General features: G+C 36.1%; 1 protein-coding gene and 1 long non-coding RNA gene across 17 annotated transcripts in view; one reads left to right on the top strand and one right to left on the bottom strand.

Moving 5' to 3' along the window:
* The window catches only part of Hectd1 (HECT domain E3 ubiquitin protein ligase 1), a 98,690-nt gene that overhangs the window by 19,857 nt on the left and 58,315 nt on the right, over window positions 1–20,518 (top strand). For all 16 annotated transcript variants that reach the window (XM_087197243.1, XM_087197244.1, XM_021243821.2 and 13 more), the window contains exons 3-10: window positions 6,251–6,485; window positions 11,169–11,396; window positions 12,358–12,639; window positions 12,738–13,008; window positions 13,995–14,071; window positions 14,351–14,449; window positions 17,620–17,734; window positions 18,636–18,810. In XM_087197243.1, coding sequence (XP_087053369.1) covers window positions 6,251–6,485; window positions 11,169–11,396; window positions 12,358–12,639; window positions 12,738–13,008; window positions 13,995–14,071; window positions 14,351–14,449; window positions 17,620–17,734; window positions 18,636–18,810 — 1,482 coding nt within the window. The remainder of the gene's footprint in view (window positions 1–6,250; window positions 6,486–11,168; window positions 11,397–12,357; window positions 12,640–12,737; window positions 13,009–13,994; window positions 14,072–14,350; window positions 14,450–17,619; window positions 17,735–18,635; window positions 18,811–20,518) is intronic.
* LOC147822345 (uncharacterized) lies at window positions 3,023–17,177 on the bottom strand. Its single transcript, XR_015445810.1, has 3 exons — window positions 16,357–17,177; window positions 4,466–4,520; window positions 3,023–4,017 (listed from the first exon to the last, which is right to left on the bottom strand). It is a non-coding gene; the product is annotated as an uncharacterized LOC147822345 (long non-coding RNA).

The raw sequence follows: 20,518 nt of genomic DNA, 5'->3' as shown, positions 1-20,518 counted from the left end.
TGCCACTCATGATTTAGTCTGGCAGAACCTTGCGCTTTCGAGACAGACGCAGTGCCACTGAGCTAAATCCCTGGACCTGAGAACTGCTTTTTAGCCTCAGCCTTTGTAAGTGCAGCTTGGAGATGAATTTGGGACTTGTACAGTATCGCAGATTCCTTTTTTAGTTCTTTTTCTCTCCAAGTGTGAGGGCCCCTCCAAATTCTTCAGCTCCCCCGAATCCATTTTATTGGTCTTCTGATTAGAAAACTGAGACTCTGAGGTTTTAGCCACTCTCTCCTTCACTCTTCACTCATTCAATCATCCCCTCCTTTGTGCTGTTGTACAATTTCTGACACCTGGACTACTTTCTGGGTAAAAGTCGTAAGGGAAGGAGAGATTAAAAAAAAATTCTTCTCACGCTTTTTGAACCTCTGGCACTCCTTTTCACATTTCCCCCGGGTTTTGAGGCACAGGTAGTCTCCATTGCCACGAGGCATATATCATTCAGGATTAGTTGGAGATTTGTACCTCAGGGCCATTCTTGGCCAGGTTAGGAGGTGAAGACCCAGGAATTTCTCCCCGTACCCTTTGGCTTATAGTGGCCCTCCCAGTTTCTGTTGTGTTTCTGCTACATAGTTTTGGGACTTGGCCTATCCAGGGTCGTGTTAGTGCTCTATCACTATGACAGAATACCTGAGAAAAACAACTTATAAGAAGGAAAGATTTATTTTGCCTCATGATTTTAGAGGCTTCAGTCCATGATCACTTGCCTCCATTGCTTTTGGCCCTGTGGTGAGGCAGAACATGATGGTGGGGAGCTCATAGTAGAGCAAATCTGCTTACTTCATGGTGATTGAGAAGCAGAGAGGGGAAGGGACTGATGTCCCAATGTCCCTCTCAAGGGCACACCCCTAATAACCCTACATTCCACTAGACTCTACCTTCCCAAGACTCTGCTACCTCCCAGCAGCACCATAGGTTGGTGACTAACTTTGAGCACATGAGCTGTTTGGGGACATTCTGTCCAAATAACTGCTAGGAGTCAAAAGTCTGGAGAGAAAAAAGGTAAGAAAAACAACCACCACCACCTTGAATTTCATTTCCATTGTCTATCTGCTCTTGGCTGCTTCTTGGAGAGTCTTGGGTACCTGCTTTTTGTGCCCTAATCAAGGTTTTTGGTTGTAATCATCAGGTATGATAGATTGTAATAAGCTTACTCTGTGCTGACTGGCCCCAAAGTTTAAATTTATTTTTGTGCATGACTAATTACATATATCTTTGACTTAAGATGTGTTATATCCCATTAAACCTATTGTTAATTGAAAATAACAATCAAAAAATGCATCTAACACACCCAAACTACCAAACATAGCTTAACAATGTAATACACTGTGGAGTATGGGTTGTTTACCCTTATGGTTGTGGGGCAGACTGGGAGATGCTGTAGCTTGTTGCCACTGCCCAGCATCATAAGAGAATATTGTACTGCATATTGTTAACTCAGGAAAAAAAATCAAAATTTAAAATATGGTTTCTACTGAGTACATACTGCTTTCATACCATTATGACATCAGTTGTTTTTTGTTTTTAATTACTATTTTTTATTAGTACACGTTTGTGATTACATTCCTCCTGAGGAGCTGGTTCATGTACATAACATAACTTAATTTCTTTTTCATCCCCTTCGTGTCTCCCCTCCCTCCATCTCTTGGTCCTTTTCCTTTTGCAAAAGATCTGTCTCCCTATTTCCTATTATCTAGCTTTAATTTTGCTCTTTATTTATATTTTAGGTTTTTTTATATGAGAAACCATGTGATATTTAAGCGTGCAAGGTCTGATTTATTTCACTCAGCATTATTGTCTCAAGGTGCATCTGTTTTCCTACAAATGACTCAAGTTTATCCTTCTTTATGGCAGATTGTAAGTTGAACTATAGTAAGTTGAGGACCATCTATATGTTTATTTTTCTTTTTCTGTATATTGAAAGCCATGAGTTCATACCAGTATCTCCAGTTCCAATCTGATGCTTCAAATTCATGGTAGTTTTCTTTCAATATTTATTTTTATATCTCATTCCCTACAGTGAGAAACCTGGCCCCCATTATCCTTTATTTATTTATTTGAGGTATTTCCCCACACGGTTGCCCTCCTCACCTTGTTCATGGCTCTGACACCCTGTGCAGAATGACCTCCTTCCCACGAGTCCCTTCCTTGTCACTAGTTCTGGATATATCTTTTATGTGGATGTCTGAGGCATTATTTCAATAGTCTGTAAAAGACTTGGAAGTTGACTTAGATTGGGGTTATAAAAGAGGATGTGGAGAGAAGTGGAAAATGTGAGATTTATTTTAGAGGGCTTAATTGATGGGATTTAACTGAGAGATTGGCTGTGTAATGCTAGGAAGGCAGAGGAAGAATCAAGGATGGTTCTTGGGTTTCTGGATTTCTGGATCATTGACACGTATGATGGAAATTTGGGGGTAGAGCACAAATCAGGAGTTTTGTTTTGTGTGTATTCGTTTTCAGATGGCCATGGTAATTCTAAATGAAGAAAGTGAGTTGTTCTGGGTTGGAGATAGCACTTGAGCTTTTATGGACTCTAGATGAGATACCTTTGGTGTCTGAACTAAGGGAATGGATTAGATAATCAAAGACAAATAGCAGAAATGAGAAGGGAATCTTAATAGTGATAGCCACAGTATAAAAACTAAAAGAGCCAAGAGAAAATTGAAGAAAAGGTATGAAAGAATCATTGTAGACAGTAGAATAAATGTAGGGGTATTATAATCATAAAGCTCAAGTTGAATTCAAAGACCAAGTTGGATTATATAGTAACATAGGGTCTGTATGAAAAGTAAGCATAAAAAATTTTCTAACTAACTGGGCATGGTGGTATGCACCTATAATCCCAGCACTCTGAGGCCAGCTTGGGTTGCATAGTGAGTTCAAGATCAGACTGAACTACATAGGAAGACCCTGTTTCCAAAGGGAAAAAAGTTCCCTAAACAACTGAAGGGTCAGTTTTAAAATCTGATATATTTATATTACAATGGCTATATTAAAGCAGGATGTCTAGCAGAATATAAATCAGGCAATAACATTTGTTAGTAATTTTAGGTCCAATATGAGCTTTTAGATAATCTAACCGTATTTCTTTGAATTATTCTGTAATTTAGAATTAATTTACATAGACCTGTTTTTCTGTACCTCTTTGCTCAATTTATAGTTAATTTGTGTCATTGAAGTTTTGTAATTGGCTTTTTGGTTCTGAACAAATATTAATAATCTGTATTTTAATTGAAAACTATTACTAGGAATCCTGTTATAGTGTTTCCAAGTTTTTAAAAAGTTTTTTAGGGCTGGGGATTTAGTTCAGTGGCGCCACCCTGCCTCTAAAGCACAAGATCCTGAGTTTGATCCCCAGTTCTGGGTGTGGGGAGTTGGGAGGTGGGTTTAGAACTGTATATGATTATGTCTCCTGTTTTCACTTGAGTGTAGTATGTTGTAACCACTTACATTTTTATCACTTCAAAGGTTCAGAGATTTAAGCTGGCTAGTGATGATTTTTTTTACTTTTTCATATGTAAATTGTAGTTATTTTTCTTTTTTACTTTATTATTAATATTATTATTTTGCAATAGAGTCTCACTATGTGGTTCAGGCTGGCCTTAAACTCACTGTGCAACCCAGGCTGGCCTTGAATCCTCCAGTTTTTGTCTCTCAAGTGTGTGTGTGGGTTACTGGCAATTACTTTCCATTAAAAAAATAATTTTCAAAAATTCAGCTGTGATATATTTGCCTTAAATCAATTGTTCTATTACAGGGATATTCACACAAATGAAATTTGTCTAATCTAGCTCTTCACTACTTATTACCTTTCAGATTGACAATTGATGTATGGATAATAGATGCATATAGTAATGCGGGTTCTTTTTTGTTTTGAGAGAGGGTCTCACTATATAGTCCAGGCTGCTCAAACTCATGATTCTTCTGCCTCAGCCTCTCAAGTGCTGGGATTATAGGTGTGTGTCACCATACCTGATGTAGAAAGAGAAAAATCATTATTAGCTAACTAGTTCTGTAGGAATGCGGAAGACATAACTGTAGTTCTCTTTGAAGCTTAAATACAAATCAGTGTTATTACATACATAAGAGTATACTATAAATATCTTCTCACTGTAGAAAAAGTAGCTCAGGGTAGAAAAGCAGTTTTTTTCATTACTCAATAGCCAAAATACAATAGATTCTTTGTATTTCATTATACTTGCATAAAATAAGCAAACTCCTACATATTATGTAAACTCTTTTAGTTTTTCTCTTAGGTATAACATTAATCACAATTAAAGTGAGAGTATGAGATAAGAACTTAGTTTCAAAAAAAATTTTTTGTGATGCTGGAGATTAGACAGGGCCTCATTAAGTGCTCTACCACCAAGCTACATCGTCACCCCTGTTTGTTTTAAATTGGTTCTTTAACTGTACGTACTTGTTTAGGAGATCATTTACATTTTGATGGACACAGCAGGAACCAGCATCATTCCCTAAATTAACAAAAACAATGAAATGTAGAAATTTTATACATTTCTCTTAATACTTTTTGATATGCTGTTTTTGCACTGGATAAAAAAGGGTAGATGGATAATTTTCTTTTTAACATAAATCATAAATCATAAATCTATTCTTGTCATTTGATGTGAAGACTGTCAACTTCATTTTATTCTATATTCAAAAGCTATTTCCTAAAGAAAAGACATTACTCTTTTGGGACTATGTTTTTCTATACACTTTCAGTCTTATCTATTCCGTTTACTACAAATGGGTACATACCTGCTATATAGAGAACACCAATATAGTCCTTAAGATTCTGGTATGCTAGACATTCTTGTGATTTTACCAAAAACTAAGGGGTGAGCTCTTGTAACTTGGCCCCAAAGGATTTGATTTTTAACCTGGGAATATTGCAAGAGATTCTATTGTCATAGGTTGCCAGTGTTGTTGTCTAGTAAAAAACCATTTACGTTTAGTTATTGCTCAGTCATGATTAAGAGAAGTCTTCTAAAACTGTCCTTGATAATATTTCAGCTGCTGGACCCTGTAAGTTAAAAATTAAGTATATAGGAAAGAACAGATTTAGAGATACTCTGACATGTGTACAGGTATTTTTAAAAATCTGCTGAAGGTATGAGAAGTACTTAATTGCACACACTGAAAGTTGAAGGAAAAATAATTCCAGTAAAATATTAAAAGTACCATATATATATATTTTTTGTTGTTGTTGTTGTTATCGGGGATCAAACGCAGGATCTTGTGCTTCTGAGGCAGGTGGCAGAACCACTGAGCTAAATCCCTGGCCCCAAGAATACTACATTAATCTATTCAGAGTTAGAGTAATATATTTGATGTAATGTAACAAATTTCTACTAAATGTAGACATTGAGCTTTCATATTTTAGGTGTTAATAAAATATGTCTTATTGGTACCTCACAGATTCTGTTTTTGATAAAACTATCTTATATAGGTATGTATAACAGATATTAGACTATTCATACCAGCTAAAGTTAGTTTAATATGGTACCAGGAACTGAGCTAAGTGTCCTAATGTCTAGGATTTTTAATATGTATGATTTAATTTAACCTTTATAACAGTCACATAAAATAGGTATTGCTTAGGTGTTTGCTGTACAAATGAAACAAAGATCACACAGCTGCTGTTTTCTGTTTTACTCTGGTCTTTTAGACTCAAGGTCAGTGCTTATTCTCATAAAACATGAACTGGACCTTCAGGGACTCTTGTATAAGTAAGGAAATTAATACATTAAAAAGTGTGTACACTGATTTTATGAAGTTTTGGGAGTGTGAAAGTACCATTTAACCATTTGGGAAGGTTAGGGAAGGATTTACAGATGGAGTTGATGCTTGAGTTGAATAAGAATTGTTTTAGAACATGGTTTCAAGTTAATGCTGCTACTTTAAACTATTTCTGTCTTCTTATTTCCAGTAATGATGAAGTTTGCATCTGAGGATTGTAAAGGAAGCAAAAACTGAAAATATTACCTAATGAACATTCAGATAGGGTATTGAACACAATGTTAAAGTGTTTTTATTATTATGTATTATTTTATTAATGTTTTGGGGCCAGGGATTTAGCTCAGTGGTTCCACCACCTGCCTCGGCAAGGTCCCAAGTTCGATCCCTGATAACAACAACAACAAAAATTCTGTAAATGTTTTGTTTAGTGATCCTAGGTATAATATGATTTCTTTTGTTACAGATGTCCACCTCGCACTTTCTTACCAGCCCTCTGCAAAATTTTTCTTGATGAAAGTGCTCCAGACAATGTGTTAGAGGTGACGGCCCGCGCCATAACATACTACCTGGATGTATCTGCAGAATGCACCCGGAGGATTGTTGGTGTAGATGGAGCAATAAAAGCACTTTGTAATCGTTTGGTTGTGGTTGAACTTAATAACAGGACTAGCAGAGACTTAGCTGAACAATGTGTGAAGGTAAGTATCATTAATTGACCTATTTGAACATCATTTAGAAAATAAAAGTATATTTTACTAAAAAATTAAAATTATTCCTATCATCAGTCTTACTTTATTCAGAGTGATTGAGAACAATGGAGAATACAAACCTTTGGGGCATCAAAGGAGGTCCTGTAAGGCCTGGAGAAAGAATCGTTATCTGTGAACAAAAATTGTAGACCACTAATATGCTTTTTTTTTTTTTTTGGTACCGGGGATCAAATTCAGGACCTTGCGCTTGTGAGGCAGGCAGCGGAACCACTGAGCTAAATCCTCAACCCCAAGCACATTTATATTTTGTTTTATTTTTTGAGATGGAGTCTTGCCGTGTTGCCCTGGTTGGTCTTTAATTCCTAGGCTCAAGTGATTGTCCTGTCCCAGCTTCTCCAATGATGGGACTACAGGCATGTGCCTAGTCATGCTTCTTTTTTTTTTTTTTAATGATTTCTGCTTTACTCTTTTTTTTTTTTTTTTTGCTTTACTCTTTTTATGATTCTTGTTGCTTTAGGTTGGCAGTTCTCAAAAGTGTTTTATTTCAGGATTCCTTTACAAGTCTTAAATTATTGAAGTTCTTTAAAGAGTCTGTGTTTCTGTTACTTTATATTTGTTTTTTCCAATTATGTTAATTTATATTTACTCTTAGTACAACTAAGAAATTTTAAATATTCATTAATTTCTCTTAAAATAACATTACATATTAACATGCAAACAATTTTAATGAAAAATAACTTTACAAAATGAAAAGAACATTAGTAAGAGACTGACATTGTTAGGTGTTTTTGGAAATCTTTTGAAAAATCCCTGACTACAGTAGCTGAATCTTCATATCTGCTTTTCAGTGCAGTCTGCTGCAATATCACATCTTATCACATCTACAGTTGGAAAGTTCTACCCCATATTCTGAGAATGAGAGCGAAGCAGACTAATAATTTTATAATGTTATTATGAAGCAAATTTAACATCAAGACTCCTTGAAAATGTTTTGAGAACCCAGGGTCCTTGGACCATATTTGAGAACTTCCTTCCTCTTTGCTTGTAGAAAATTACTTTCTTCACTGACCTGTTTTCTTTCTCTCTCTCTCTCTCTCTCTCTGTCTCTCGTTTCTTTGTTTCTTTTTTTTTTTCCCCCAGTACTGGGGATCGAACTCAGGATCTTGTGCTTATGAGCCAGGCACAGTGCCACTGAGCTAAATCTCCAGCCCTTCTTTTCTTTTTTTTTTGGTAGTAGTAATAGGAATCAACACCTGGGGACTCTTTCCATAGTTACAACTCTAGCCCTTTAAAAAATTTTTTTTGTTTTAAGACAGGTTCTTGCAGAGTTGCCCCAAGCTGATCTGGAACTCATAATCCTCTTGCCTCAGCCTCCAGAGTAGCTGGATTTCAGGCCTGGCTACGACCCATATTTTCAAATTCTTTGTTACCTGTCCTCACATTTCATATTTGTAGCATATAAGCATGCTGAAGTCATGAGCAATCTCTTTTTTTGTGTTTTGTTTCCTTAGCTGTGTGTGTGTGTGCGCGCGCGCGCGCGCGCGTCTGTGTCTGTCTGTGTTAGTGTCTGTTGTCTGTGTGTTGTGTGTGTATGTGTATGCTGGAGATGAAATCTAGGACCTTGGGCTTGTTGGGCAAGCACTCATCTACTGAGCTAGCCTACTAAATCTTATTTTTTATAATTTTAAAATCTACAGTTGAAAGACCCAGTATAGTTTACACCTTACATCCACACAGATTTGCCAGTTGTTAATATGTTTTTCCTCCTTCCTACCTCCTCTCCTCCCTCCTTTTGTTTTCACTGAACCTTTGAAAATACATTGCAGTCATCATATTTCATCCCTAAATATTTTAGCATTGTTTAGTTTATTAGCATATTTAGTTTTTATCCAAAGACAAGAATGTTCTACAAAAACATAATGGCATTATTCCATGTATAAAAATTAACAATAGTTCAATAGTATATGTTGTGCAGTTTATAGGCCCAGTGGTTCCCAGCATATCCTTTATAACTTAAAAAAAAATAAAATCCAAGCCAGGTGTGGTGGCACATGCCTGTACTCTCAGCACTTGAGAAGCTGAGGCAGTAGTAACACCATGATTTCGAGGCCAGTTTGGGCTAGTTAAAGTCCAGCCTGAACTACTTAGCAAGACCCTGTCTCAACACAACAAAAGCAAAACGGATGTATATATTACTTTTTTCTTTTTTGTTTCCAGACTGAGAATTGAGCCCAAGGTCTTCATACTGAGCTACATTCCCTTTTTCATTTTTATTTTGAGGCAGTCTTGCTGAGTTGCTAAGTTACCCAGGCTCAAATTTGAGATCCTCCTGCCTCAATTTTCCAGAGTGCTGAGATTATAGGGATATGCTGCCATGCCTGACTTACACATTGCATTTTGTTATTCTTTTTATTCTCATGTAATGAAGAATAGTCCTCTTCCATGATACTAACCTCTTTATGAAGTCTAGGCCATTTGTCTTGTATAGTGTCCCATATTCTGCATTTGTTTTTGTTTTACTATTGGTGATCCACCACTTTTTTTTTAAAAAAAGCAAAAATAGGGCTCTTTGACTGGATTCTGTTTCAACTGTCTTCCTATTCATAGGCAATCTCCTAGAAAGAGTACAAAAGGTTTGCATTTGCTCTTCGGCCCACTAAAATCAGTACCATTCTTGCTTCCTTCTATCTAAAACTGTGGGGGATAAGGTCACCAGCTGAGCATGGCACAAGCTTGTAATTCTAGCTGTTGTGGATGCTGATGCAGGAGATTTGGACGTTCAAGGCCCTGATCAAAAATAAATTTTAAAAAGAGGTAGAGTTCCCTAGTACTGGAGAAAAAGATGTAGAGAGTCTGGGATGTTGCTCCATGGTGGAGTGTTTGCCTAGCATGCATGATGCATGAGATCCTGGACTCAGTCCCCAGTGCAGGGGCACAAAAGGTCATCTGTGACATCACTGTTATAAACTGTGGACTCTCGGCAGCCATTAATTTATTGGATCCTGATGATGTTTGATATTGTTAACTATTTCAGTCTTTTTGAAACTTTATACCCTTTAGATTTGGCCACGCCCTGCTCTCATTTTTTCTCTGTCTCTGAAAATTCTTACTTAGTTCATTCTTTTTTGTTTGTTTTTTGTTTTTTGAGGCATAGTCTTGCTATGTAGTTCAGGCTGGCTTTGGACTCACTATGTAGCCCACGTTGGCCTTGAATTTGCAGCAGTCCTTTTGCCTCAGCCTCTCTAGTATTGGGATTACAGGTGTATGCCACCATGCTTTGGTAGTTTGTGTTTTTTTTCCCAGTACCGGGGATTGAACTCAGGACCTTGCATTTTTGAGGCAGGTGCAGTGCCACTGAGCTAAATCCCCAGCCCTCTAGTTCCTTCTTAAATGATAGTATTTTGTGAGGTCCTATTTTACTTCTTGAAACTATATTACAAATATTTTGCCTAGGCAGTCTCATCTATTACTTTAATATACCATTCGTACACATTTATCTCTCATCTTTAGCCTTTACTTCAGTCTTGAGTTCTAGACCCCATATTCAAGACCCGTCTGGACATCTCTGACACTGTTTTTCACTGCAATCCTATTTTGTTAATCTACTTCCATCCATTCATTTAAGACAGAGCAGTGTTTTTGTCCTTTACTTTCTTTCTTCTGCTCCACACTTGTAGTTGATGGTCATTTTCTAGTTTACTTCTTCCTGTTTGTCCCTGCTGTTACTGGCTTAGGCAGACCCTGGTCTCTTACATGATAATGCTTAAATATTTGCATTTGCCTGTAAACTTTTCCTTCCCCTATTCTGCATACCTTTATTGACTAGAAATTTGATTTTATTGTTTCTCTGCTTAACACATTTTTCTTGCCTTCAGAATAAAGTGTAAATTTTGGGTGTAACTGTAAGGTTGATAGACCCTGTTAACTTCTTAGTTGTACCTGAACACCTTAAATATCGATATAATTTAGAAAATAAGAATGAAGTTTTTGTCTTGATGTGGTAAATTGAGTGAGGATCATGAGTAACAATAATAATAGCTAGAATTTGTCCAACTTTTTTTTTTGGCAGTACTGTGTGTTAGACCTAGAGCCTTGCACATAGTAGGCAAGCACTTTACCACTGAGCTACATCCCCACCTCTTTTGAGACATACCTAGCTAAATTGGCCTGGCTGGCCTTGAATTCATGATCCTCCTGCCTCAGCCTCCTGAACTGCTGGGATTACAGGCTTGTGCCACCATACCCAGCTCTTTTTCATAAAATGTTTAGACACTTACATGCTTTGCTAAATTACAGGTAGTTCCTTAGCTTGCTGTGCAAGTTTCACAATTTAAACCTGTGATGTTCAGTATGGTAGCCATACGTGACTATTGAGAGTGTCAAATGTGACGACTCACAATTGAGATGTGTTGTAAATATAAAATACACATATGAGTTTGAAGTGAGAACATAAAAGAATGTGAAGGATATTAATTTTTATATTGCTTTTATGTTGCAATGATTTGCCTTAGATATATTGTTAAATTAGAAAACATTGTTAAAATTAATTTCATGTTTCACTTTTTAAAATACGGCTACTGGTAAATTTGGAGGGAGCATTACATTTTCCATGATTCTAGCAAATTAAAATTAGACTTGTATTCTTGTGTGAATTTTGTTTTATTAATGTAGGTGTTGGAACTGATATGCACTCGTGAGTCAGGAGCAGTCTTTGAGGCTGGCGGTTTGAATTGTGTGCTTACCTTCATTCGCGATAGCGGACACCTGGTTCATAAAGATACCTTGCACTCTGCTATGGCTGTGGTATCAAGACTTTGTGGGAAAATGGAACCTCAAGATTCTTCTTTAGAAATTTGTGTAGAATCTCTTTCTAGTTTATTAAAGCATGAGGATCATCAGGTAAATAAATAGCTATTGTATACTCTTTTTCAAAAAGTGATTTCATAATGTTTTGTATTTAGAACTATGATAACACTGTTTTGAACTTCTCATTTGATTAAGTAGAGATAATCCCATCTTTTCTTTCATGTTATATTTCTTCATATGTATCTTTTTGGATGTTTTTTGTTTTTTGAGATAGGATCTCACTATGTAGTCCAGGCTGGTTTTGAACTCACTATGGAGCCCACACTTGCCTTGAACTCACAGCAGTCGTCCTGCCTCATCCTCCCAAGTGCTGAGATTATAGGCGTATGGCACCCTGTCTGGCCTCATATATCATGTTATATCTTTCTTGGTGATAAAATTTTTTTAAATTATAAAAGTGATAATGTATTCCTACAATTTAAACGTTATATAAATATGTAATTTCTACATATACTTTTACTTATTATATTTTACATTTACTTATATTTTTTTGACTCTGCAATTTGCTTGACTGAAAATAAGGTCTTACTAAAGTAACAGCATTTATGATCTTATTTGTAATCTTTTGTTGAATTAGCATACTTTAGAAAATGAAATTTGACTTTTCATGCCCTTTTACTATTTAGATACTATTTCAGTGGTTAAGTTGGCAAAGTTGTATATAGTAGTATTAATAGTAGTTAATATTTTTGAGGTTTTATTTTCTATCTATATTTTATATAGGTGTTTTTGCATGTAAGCTGACACTGAAATAAAGGCACAGTGATTATTATATCTATTTTATATGTGAAGGAACTGAGTCCTGTAGCAGTAAAGTAACTTCCTCAGGTTATATAGTTAGCAGATTGTAGAGCCATGCTTCAAATGTAGATAAATTGTAGACCTCATCACTTTGCTGCTACAGCTACCTTTCTTATAGTGTTAGTATTGAAATGATCAGTAGTAGTGCTTTTTAGGTGAATTTTATCCATGTGTATAATCTTTATATCATTAGGTTTCAGATGGAGCTCTGCGATGTTTTGCATCACTAGCTGACCGATTTACCCGTCGTGGTGTTGATCCAGCTCCATTAGCCAAGCATGGATTAACTGAGGAACTGTTATCTCGAATGGCTGCTGCTGGGGGTACTGTATCAGGACCATCATCAGCATGCAAGCCAAGTCGCAGCACCACAGGAGCACCTTCCACAACTGCAGATTCTAAATTGAGTAATCAGGTGTCAACCATTGTAAGTCTGCTCTCAACGCTTTGCAGAGGCTCTCCAGTAGTAACGCATGTAAGAATGTTTTCTGAATCTTTGTTTTCTGATCTTTTAGAAAAAATGCTTTTGTACTATACAGTGTGTTAAACTTTTATCTCTCATTCTCTTTGTAGGATCTCTTGAGGTCAGAGCTTCCAGATTCAATTGAAAGCGCATTACAGGGTGATGAAAGATGTGTGCTTGATACCATGCGTTTGGTTGACCTTCTCTTGGTGCTATTATTTGAAGGACGAAAAGCTTTGCCTAAGTCTAGTGCTGGGTCTACAGGCAGAATTCCAGGACTCCGGAGATTGGATAGTTCTGGGGAGCGCTCACATCGGCAGCTTATAGACTGTATTCGAAGTAAAGATACTGATGCACTTATAGATGCAATTGACACGGGAGGTCAGAAAATATTTTTCAAATATAAAAACTGTGAGATAAGCAATGACAGATAATTTCTAGTTTCTTATTTTTGGATAGTATTCTCAGGAATTGTGGCATGCTGCGGCCAGTTCCTTCAAATACTCTCCCCCGCTCCTCATGTATAGTTGCATAATTGTCAGTGGAGTGCAAAACCTGAATAAATGCTTTATTGAATGAGTAAAACTTCTACAGAGTTGGAAATTTGCCTGTTTTTTTTTTTTTGTAAATCCTTTTATTGGTACATTTTAGGTGTACAATATAATGGCATTCATCATTGGAGACATGCACCTTTACATACTCTCTTGGTTCTCATTTTTTTCCCCCTTTCCCTGCCCTCCCTATTTACAAACACTTTGTTTCCTTTTTTCATTTTCTCACATTAATTCCATTCCCTTCTTTCCTTTCCCCTACCCCTCCCACTTCCCCTTCCCCTTTGCCCCTTTTCTTCCTATGAAATTTGCCTGTTTTATTACCTGAAGGAGATTTTGCCAATTCTAAGTTGAAGTGTAGGTTGAATTTAGCTCTGTTTTATTGATTAATGGAAAGTGACATGAGTAAATTATAATAATACATGGTAAATTTTTGTAGATTACTCCATGAGGTGAGGAGCAAATGTAAACTTGTGAAAAGTGCTGTTTAGTCATCAGACTACATTTTAATGCAGCTAGTACTGTGAACTGTGTTATACTTCAGTTTTTTTCTTCCTTTCATGTAGTATTTTTAAGGTTTAAAGCCTTATAAATCCTCAGTGGTTTAAAAGTTTTAGAATATTTTTTCTCAAATTATCTTAGTTTTGCTGATTATTTGACTGCTTTATGGTTGACCTCAATATTTAAAACTTACCTCTTCATTTTGTATTTAGTGGACTATTAATGACAATCTTTAAATGAGTCAAACTGTAAAAAAGTTCAGTATTATTTTATTGGCTTTAAAAATAAGGTTTTTTTTTCCTTTCAAACTTTCAGCCTTTGAAGTAAATTTTATGGATGATGTTGGTCAGACTCTATTAAACTGGGCCTCTGCTTTTGGAACTCAGGAAATGGTAAGCTAATAAAAGCTAGAATTTTAAAACCAAGGATATCACCTATAATCCCAGTACTTTGGGAGGCTGAGGCAGGAGAATTGCAAGTTCCAGCACAGCCTGGGCAATTTAGTAAATTAGCTAGACCTTGTCTCCAAGTAATTAAAAAGGAGTGGGGATGTAACTCAGTGCAAAGGCTCTGTGTTCAATCCCCAGTACCACAAAAAATTAACAATAAAAAAAAAAAACAAGGATAGAAGTACTAATGAAACAACTTTATGATTCTTTACTGTTTCACAGGTGGAATTTCTTTGTGAGAGAGGTGCTGATGTTAACAGGGGTCAAAGATCATCATCATTGCATTACGCTGCATGTTTTGGAAGACCTCAAGTAGCAAAGGTAAAGTCTGAGTTTTTAAAGTACTGATTTCTAACAATTATGTGGTTCAGAAATTAGACTGATGTACAAACTTTTATTCTGACAACTTGTGCTAGCCAGCTGTGGTGGCACACATCTGTAATTCCAGCATTTGGGAGGCTGACACAGAGGATTGCTGCAAGTTCAAGGCCAGCTTAGACTACATAATGAGTTCAAGGACAGCTTTAACTATATAGTGAGACCCTGTCTCAAACAAACAAAGAAATGATGCTTCCATGTTGTCTCCATGTACTCCGTTCTTCCTTTTCTACTATATATGTTTTTTTTTTTCCCACTATACATATTTTTTTGCTTATCCTTTATTTCTTAATATAGATTCAAGTATAAACAATATATATGCTTATTTCCTCCTTTGCATATGCAAAATAAAATATATACACTAATCTGCACTTTGTTTTTTTAACTTAATATATTTTGGAGACTGCTCCCTATTAGTACATAGAGAAATTCTTTACATCTGCATAGATAATCCACGTGGTTCATACTATAAGTTAATTCAACCAGCAGTTATTAGTGAACATGTGTTTTTTTCTAATTTCTTAGTCTTGACCATGAATAAGTTTGTACATTTCTATGGTTTCTGTTCATCAGTTAAGCAAATACTCTTGTTTGCAGAAGAATCTGTGTCTTTGACTACTGTTTTGGAGATTTCTTTTTACAGTTAGAAAATTAAGATTCAGAGAGGTAAAATGAAAAAGGTCAAATCAAATGTATGACCCAGGACTCTAGAATCTGTCTTTTGTGAACTAATTTGGCATGGTGGAAGGTAGTCCACTCTGAAATCAGGCATACTTGGATTCAAGTTTCAGCTCATGTACAATTAAGGCTGTGTGATGTTGGGCAAGATTTTAAAGTTTGACTTGAAGTTTTGTCTGTAAAACAGACATATATATGTATTTTTTTCTAGGGGTATATATATATTTTTTCTATGTATATATATATTCCTAGTGAGATTATTGTGACAATTAGGAAAAAATACTTGTAAAGCACTTATTGTAGTATTCAGCACATTTTACATGTTCAAATGATAGCTGCTATTATAGTTACTTTTATACTACAGATAGATAGTTTAAGGACTGTTTGGACTTATGACCTGTCTCTTTTTTTTTTGGTACAGTTTTGTACATCTTGTTTATAGAGCCTCAGTGGTTTTTTTTTGTACAGTATACTTTGTTTATACAGTACTGTAATTTTTGTTGATTGTACTGCACTGTGGTGTTGTTATACATTACAGTACTGTGTGTAAGAGTTATGCCAATAAAAGCAAAGTCATCAAAAATGTTTCCTTTGACCGTTTCTTTGTTCTGAATATTGTAATGTACATACTACATACAATTCCTTATTTAGTCACTGATTTAGTTAATGACTAGTTGCAGGAACAGAACTCAGTCATTAGATGAGGAATATCTGTATATTAAAATTTTTTATAACCACTTAGTAGCTTTCTGGCCTGAGAAGGTAGTCACTTCAATTTTTTTTTTCCCCATCAAGTTTATTGGTACATTTTAGGTATAAAATACAGTTACACTCATCATTGGGATCTTGTATCATTACATGAGTATCTTGGTTCTTATTTTTTTCTCCTTCCCCATCACTGCCTCCACTCTCCCTATTTACAAAGACTTTGTTTCCATTTTTTCCTTTTCTCATATTTTTTCTTTTCCCTTCTTTCCTTTTCCCCTACCCCTCCCACTTCCCCTGCTCCTTTAGACCTTTTCTTCCTATTACACAATATCAATTATACATTTTTAAAATAACAATATCAAGATCTAGGAGACATTACCACAGATTTTACAGAATTTAAAGGATATAGAAAGCATATTACAAAAATATTTTTTGAAATAAATTTGACAGCTTCTAAGAAGTACCTTGGTTTTTGTTTGGTTTTTTTTTTTTTGGTACTGGAGATCGAACTCGGGTCCTTGCGCTTGCAAAAGAAGTACCTTGGAAGACAAATTAATGAAATTAACTCTGGAGGAAATATAAAATTTGAATAACACCTATTAAAGAAAGTATATTCCTAGCTTGAAAACCTACCTACATGACAACAACAGGCTCGTATACATTTTAACTGACAAATTATATCAAACATTTAAAGCAGAAAAAAGAAGGAACACTTCTCCCCTCATTTTAGGAAATCAACATTGTGCTAATCCTGAAACTGGATAAAGATAATAGAAGAAAAAAGTATGAACATAGATAGAAATTTGTTTAACAAAACAAACTCTTAGAAGTCGGACCTGGCAGTATGTAGAAAGTGGTTTTATTATAGGGATGGCAGGGTCACTTCAATTTTGAATTCTGTTTGAATCAGTTTGAATTGATTACTTAATAGAGTGATGCTTCTATAAGGGTGATTAATAATACTGAATAAGGGGCTGGGGATTTAGCTCAGTGGTTCCACCGCCTGCCTTGCAAGTGCAAGGACTAGAGTTCAATCCCCGGTACCAAAAAAAAAAATAATACTGAATAAGCAAAGCAGGTTTTAGAGTTTCTATTTTAGGGTAATACTCAGTGCTAGGCATCAAATCCAGGGTCTTGTGCATGCTAGGCAAGTACTATACCACTGAATTACATCTCCAGCTCTATTTCAGATATTTTTTAAGTCAACCATAGAATTAAAAAGTTAAATAGTCTCAGTAAAGGATTGTGAGAGGTTTAGGGTGATACTAGTGGTAATAGGGGAAAGAGTTCCTGTTAACTTTTTGGGTCAAATAAATAAATTGTTTTTTGGTACCAGGGATTGAACTTGGGGCCTTGCACTTGTGAGGCAGGTGCCAGAACCACTGAGCTAAATCCCTGGCACAGAAATAACTTAATTGACATTGTATAGGAATTGATGAAGGTGATTGCCAGTTGAAAAACTGAATAGTATCTCTAAAGAAATTGGGAGTACAGATTCAATGGAGGAGGTGACAATAGATAGGAACATAAGAAACTTGATGGATAATAACCAAGTGAAATTAACCTATAATCTTTAAAGATATGAATAGCTGCTTTTAAGGTGATTAGTGTAAAAGCAGAGGTTTGAGTTAGTACTGATAAACTAATTCTGGAAAATCTTTAGATTGTAGAGTTGAATATCAAAGAAATAAGCTACTGTATTCAAATTAAATGCTTTTCTTCTCAAGACTCTGTTACGGCATGGTGCAAATCCAGATCTGAGAGATGAAGATGGGAAAACTCCATTAGATAAAGCTCGAGAAAGGGGCCATAGTGAAGTAGTAGCTATTCTTCAGTCTCCAGGTGAGTAGTGAATTCTTTCCTTCTAGGCCACCTGGTATCACTTTTCAGTTTCAGTTCCATAGAAGTAGCTATTTGTAGACACATTAACAGAGTGAAGTAATCAACTTAGAGTCAAATAGTCATATACATACATGTATTCTTACTTTTGAGGAGTCTAACAGTTTTTGTTCTTTTTTTTTTTCCCTTGGTACTGGGGATCAAACTCATGACCTTGCACTTGCAAGGCAGGCATGGTGCCACTGAGCTAAATCCCCAGCCAGGTTCTATATTAAGACTATGGCTACATAATTCCAGAATGACCAAAACCTAAAGTTCAGGGGATTTAGAGATAGCCGGAGAAAGAATATTTGGATATTCTGTAGATGAAGTAATCCGGCCAAGTTTTGTTTTATTGTTGTAGTTGTTTTTGAGTTAGTCTCACTTTGTAGTTCAGGCTGGCCTTGAACTCATTGTGTAGCTCAGACAGGCCTTAGACTTGAAGCTATCCTCCTGCCTCAGCCTCTCAAGTGCAAGGACTACAGATGTGCAGCACTACACCTGGCAATTTGACCAGATTTTTAAGTTTTCACAGAACTGATGAATGCAGAACCTCTGAAATAATTTATAAAATTATATGGAATATTTGGAATTCTCCTTTAAAAAACACCGTCAGTAGATACAATGCCCTGATTTCAGTTTATTGTTAGTCAGAGATCATCATAAGTTGTTTTTTTGTCTTTTGTTTTCTTAGTGCTGAGAATTGAACCCAAGGCTGCTTGTATGCTAGGCAAGTGCCTTACCACTAAGCTATATTCTCAAATCTTAAATAATCTGTAGTTTGAAGTGGGTATTATCTTAAGGTTTATTTTCCTTAGAGAAAAATTTCTAAAAAAGCATGTTTTAAACAATACTTTATCTGCAGGTGACTGGATGTGTCCAGTTAATAAAGGAGATGATAAGAAAAAGAAAGATACAAATAAAGATGAAGAAGAATGTAATGAGCCCAAAGGAGATCCAGAAATGGCACCAATATACTTGAAAAGGTTATTGCCAGTGTTTGCACAAACATTTCAGCAGACTATGCTGCCTTCAATAAGGTAGATATTTGTACTATTTGTACTTGTTACTAAAATTATACCAATTATATGGTTTTATTGCCATTTTCCAGAAGGATTTGAGCTTTAATGTTAAAAAGATATAGTAAGAATAAAAATTAGATTGGATCTTTGAAAGTCATAATATCTTTTCTTCTAGTGATCTGTTTTAAGAGAAAGTGTTTGAAAAATCAGGATCAGATTCTTAGCCTATTTTTTAGCTCTTTGAATACTAACTCATTAGAGAAACTTGAAGTATAGCAAATTCGTATTGAGCTCTGTGGAGGCCTCCACACACTTAACAGGATCAGTGTGAGATGGCCACTGGAGGAGTTACACACTCAGCTGGGCTCATTTTCACTGTACCTTTGCAAGCTTGTGGGGAAATAAGTAACAATACAGGGTGGTAGGTGACAGGCAAGACATTGTATTCCCAAAGAACTGTCATGAAATATCTTACCACTCTATTGTTACTTATTTCCTCACTATCTTGGAAAGAGTTAGGGTTAAGGGCTACTTACTAATTTTCTAGGGAGATGTATTTGGAAGTATGGGTGGGAAGCAGTGTGGACAGATAATACTAAGTTGTGAATTAATCCATCAGCAAGTCCTGGTGGCTTTCCTTTTATCTTATATCCACAGTGTGTGCCATTTATTCCATCTTTTTGGGGAAGGGGGTGGGTAACAGGGATCCAACTCAGGACCTTGTGCATACAAGGCAGGCGTGGTGCCTGAGCTAAATCCCCAGCCCTATTCCATCTTTTGTCAGTAATGTGGTGCAAGCTGTAGAGTAGCTTGGTTGCTATAGTATCCTTTTAACTAGTCTATTTTTCTTTTTCTCTTGCCCTTTTATAATCTGTTCATACATTTTAGGCTGAATTATATTTTTAATTACATTGTGTCACTGGTTCTGTTTCAACACTGTATAGATTTTGTTTGGCCATGAGTAAAACTTACCTCCTTAATCCTCAGGCTTGCATGGTTTTATGTTATCTTCAGCCAGCTCTTTAATTTCATTTATCACTGTTTAACTCTCAACATATTACACTTAAATTATGCTAGCATTTTTTCTGTTTTTGGAACACTGTAAGTATATCTCTGTCTAGGGATTTTGTACTTGTTTTTCATCTGCTTGAGATTTTTGTACCCAGAACTTTTGAATAGATGGTTGCTGGGCTGGGGATTTAGCTCAGTGGCACTGCTACCTGCCTCAAAAACTCAAGGTCCAAGGGCTGGGGATTTAGCTCAGTGGTTTCACTGCCTGCTGCGCAAGCGCAAGGACCTGAGTTCGATCCCCTGTACTCCCCCCCCAAAAAAACTCAAGGTCCTGGACTGGGGATTTAGCTCAAAGGTTCTGCCGCCTGCCTTGCAAAGGACCCAAGTTCGATCCCCGGTACCAAAAAACAAACAAACCTCAAAGTCCTGAGTTTAATCCCTGATACCAAAAAAAGAAAAAGAATAGATCGTTGCTTCATATTCATATCTCAGTTCAAATGTTAACATCCACTGAAGTTTGTTCATCCAATTTAAATTTATTCATTAGTAATGTTTTACTGTCTTCACAGAACACTATCTCAAATATTGTCCCTTCTTTGTTTGGTTCTTTTTTTGGAGTCTCTCTTCTTTTACTGTGATGCTGGGGATTGAATCCAGGGCCTTGGCACATGCTAGGCAGGTATTCTGCTGTTGAGCTATACTTTGGTCCCTCTTG

Source organism: Heterocephalus glaber, unplaced genomic scaffold, assembly GCF_053883595.1.
Source record: "Heterocephalus glaber isolate CG9 unplaced genomic scaffold, H.glaber_assembly_v1.0 deba00001662, whole genome shotgun sequence".
NCBI classification, from domain to species: Eukaryota; Metazoa; Chordata; class Mammalia; order Rodentia; family Bathyergidae; genus Heterocephalus; species Heterocephalus glaber.
This window is presented reverse-complemented; position numbering and strand designations above follow the sequence as displayed.